General features: G+C 40.3%; 1 protein-coding gene across 1 annotated transcript in view; it reads right to left on the bottom strand.

Annotated features, from left to right (window-relative positions):
• LOC128879919 (dynein axonemal intermediate chain 3-like) overlaps positions 1 to 1,388 on the bottom strand; it is an 8,318-nt gene extending 6,930 nt beyond the window's left edge. The window contains exons 1-2 of the mRNA XM_054129488.1: positions 1,039 to 1,388; positions 539 to 970 (exon numbers count right to left, since the gene is read on the bottom strand). Of these exons, the coding sequence (XP_053985463.1) occupies positions 539 to 970; positions 1,039 to 1,269 (663 nt within the window). The 5' untranslated portion in view covers positions 1,270 to 1,388. The remainder of the gene's footprint in view (positions 1 to 538; positions 971 to 1,038) is intronic.
• Between the last annotated feature and the right edge of the window lie 535 nt (positions 1,389 to 1,923).

Genomic DNA, 1,923 nt, shown 5'->3' with positions numbered 1-1,923 from the left:
AGACTATGGTACTATTGTCTCACCGATACGTTTCGGCCGACTGCTTTTTTCCCTCGGACCTCTCTCTCTTTCACTCTCTGTCCTTTTTTACATTTGACACTCGACTCGAGGCAAATGCAAACACAGAATAGAAACCTCGACTGGATAAATGCAATGATTGGGTCTCGCTTTTCTTGCACATATTCATTCCTTACTGTAATATGATCCTAACCGAGGTATCGGTGAAACTATGGTACTATTGTCTCACCGATACGTTTCGGCCGACTGCTTTTTTCCCTCGGACTTCTCTCTCTCTCTCTTTCACTTTCTGTCCTTTACTACGTTTCTATGGAAACTTAAGTACAAAGCAATGTTTGGGTCCTGTTTTTCTTGCATTTATCCAGTCTTCACAGTATTTATTTTTGTAACTTTGTCGAAGTTAAAGTATTTAATTCAAATTCATTTTCTTTGGCATTTAACTTCCAGAATTTTTCTAGTTTAGTGAGAAGCAGCATCGTCTTAAATTTTGTTTAGTTGTTGATAAGCTACTTTTAATGACCTCAATCTCCAAAAGTGGTCTTGTATTCCTGACGATGTTCGCTTCGATCTCCACGCTGCTTCCCAGTTCCTCCCACACCCCCAGTGGTTTGTATACAGCGGTTCTGACGCGATTCTCGTGTTCCTCTCTCTGTTTTTGAATGTGTTCCACGACGGCGTCCTGGCCCTCCTTGGTCAAGCAAATGTAGAACTGAGCTTCTTGAGTTAGCGATGGAACGTAGCCAATTAGTATCCTCGCGTCTGGGAACTCGCGTATCTCGTCTTTTACAGGCAAAAAGTCGCTACTCTCCTCGTGGAGGTCGATATTGTCCTCGATGATCTCCTTCCTCACGTACACCCAAGGGTATTCGGTGCTGACGTTCTCACCTATGACGCAGCCGACGACCTTTTGCGTCAGAGGTGTCAGGTTTATTCTAGCTATACCTGACACACCCTAAACGAGAAGGAAAAGAAGAAGAAGTGCTCTACTCGAACATTCGAAGATTGATTTCGACGAATTACCATCGAAATCGAGTACTGAATTCGTTTCTGAGGTTCAGTTTCGAAATCCGTCGTGCTAAGTCGCATGATGTCATCGACGGACGGACCGAACGACATGTGTGAATCGAGCTCGTAGATGGTTTTCCGTCTTCCTTTCGACTCTATATCAAGTTTCACCGTTTTCTTTGCCTCCTTTTCCCAATCTATCGTTTCTCTTAAAATAGCTGTAAAGAGGAGTACCATTCGTAACATGGTAAATCGAGGGTAAATCGAATTGTGTAAATCGAAAAACTAACAGAGAGATAAGAAAGTAAAGAGACGAGAAATGTAAAAATATAAAAATCTGTCGTTAATTTGTAAAAATGATAATAAACAAGACCACAGGAAGATGAGCCTTCGAGATAATTAATGAAGCTTAATTAAAGACTAACATGTTTCTCCTTCCATTTCCCAATCCTCTTCGCGTTCTCGTACGTACTCGTAATCGTCATAATCGGAAAGTTTATCCATAGAATTAGGATCATCAAACAGATCTGTGCCTAAATGCTTATCGACGACATCGAATTTAATTTCACTTTGTACTTTCTCATCCTGCTCCTCTTCCTCATCATCATTCGCATTGTAATCATTAGGATTGTCACTCATTATGTTTCGATTACCCTTACATAAATAAATCTGTATAATAAATGTAATCCTAATAAACATTGAAATATGAAAATTTATAGTGTTTCTTTTACTTAAGCCGTTAATAGGTTAGTCCTTCTCAATTCAAATTTGATATTAGTCTCTTGAAACAATACGGGAAATTAAATTTAAATGACGTACAGTCGAAGGCGCCCGTTAATGGACACGCGAACGCTAGCGCCGCGTAGCGGTGAAATGGTCGAACTATTTTTCGTTTGCTTG

The sequence above is a fragment of the Hylaeus volcanicus genome, chromosome 7 (assembly GCF_026283585.1).
Source record: "Hylaeus volcanicus isolate JK05 chromosome 7, UHH_iyHylVolc1.0_haploid, whole genome shotgun sequence".
In the NCBI taxonomy this organism is placed as follows: Eukaryota; Metazoa; Arthropoda; class Insecta; order Hymenoptera; family Colletidae; genus Hylaeus; species Hylaeus volcanicus.
The sequence above is the reverse complement of the archived record's forward strand: the minus strand, read 5'-3'. Positions and strand labels throughout refer to the sequence as shown.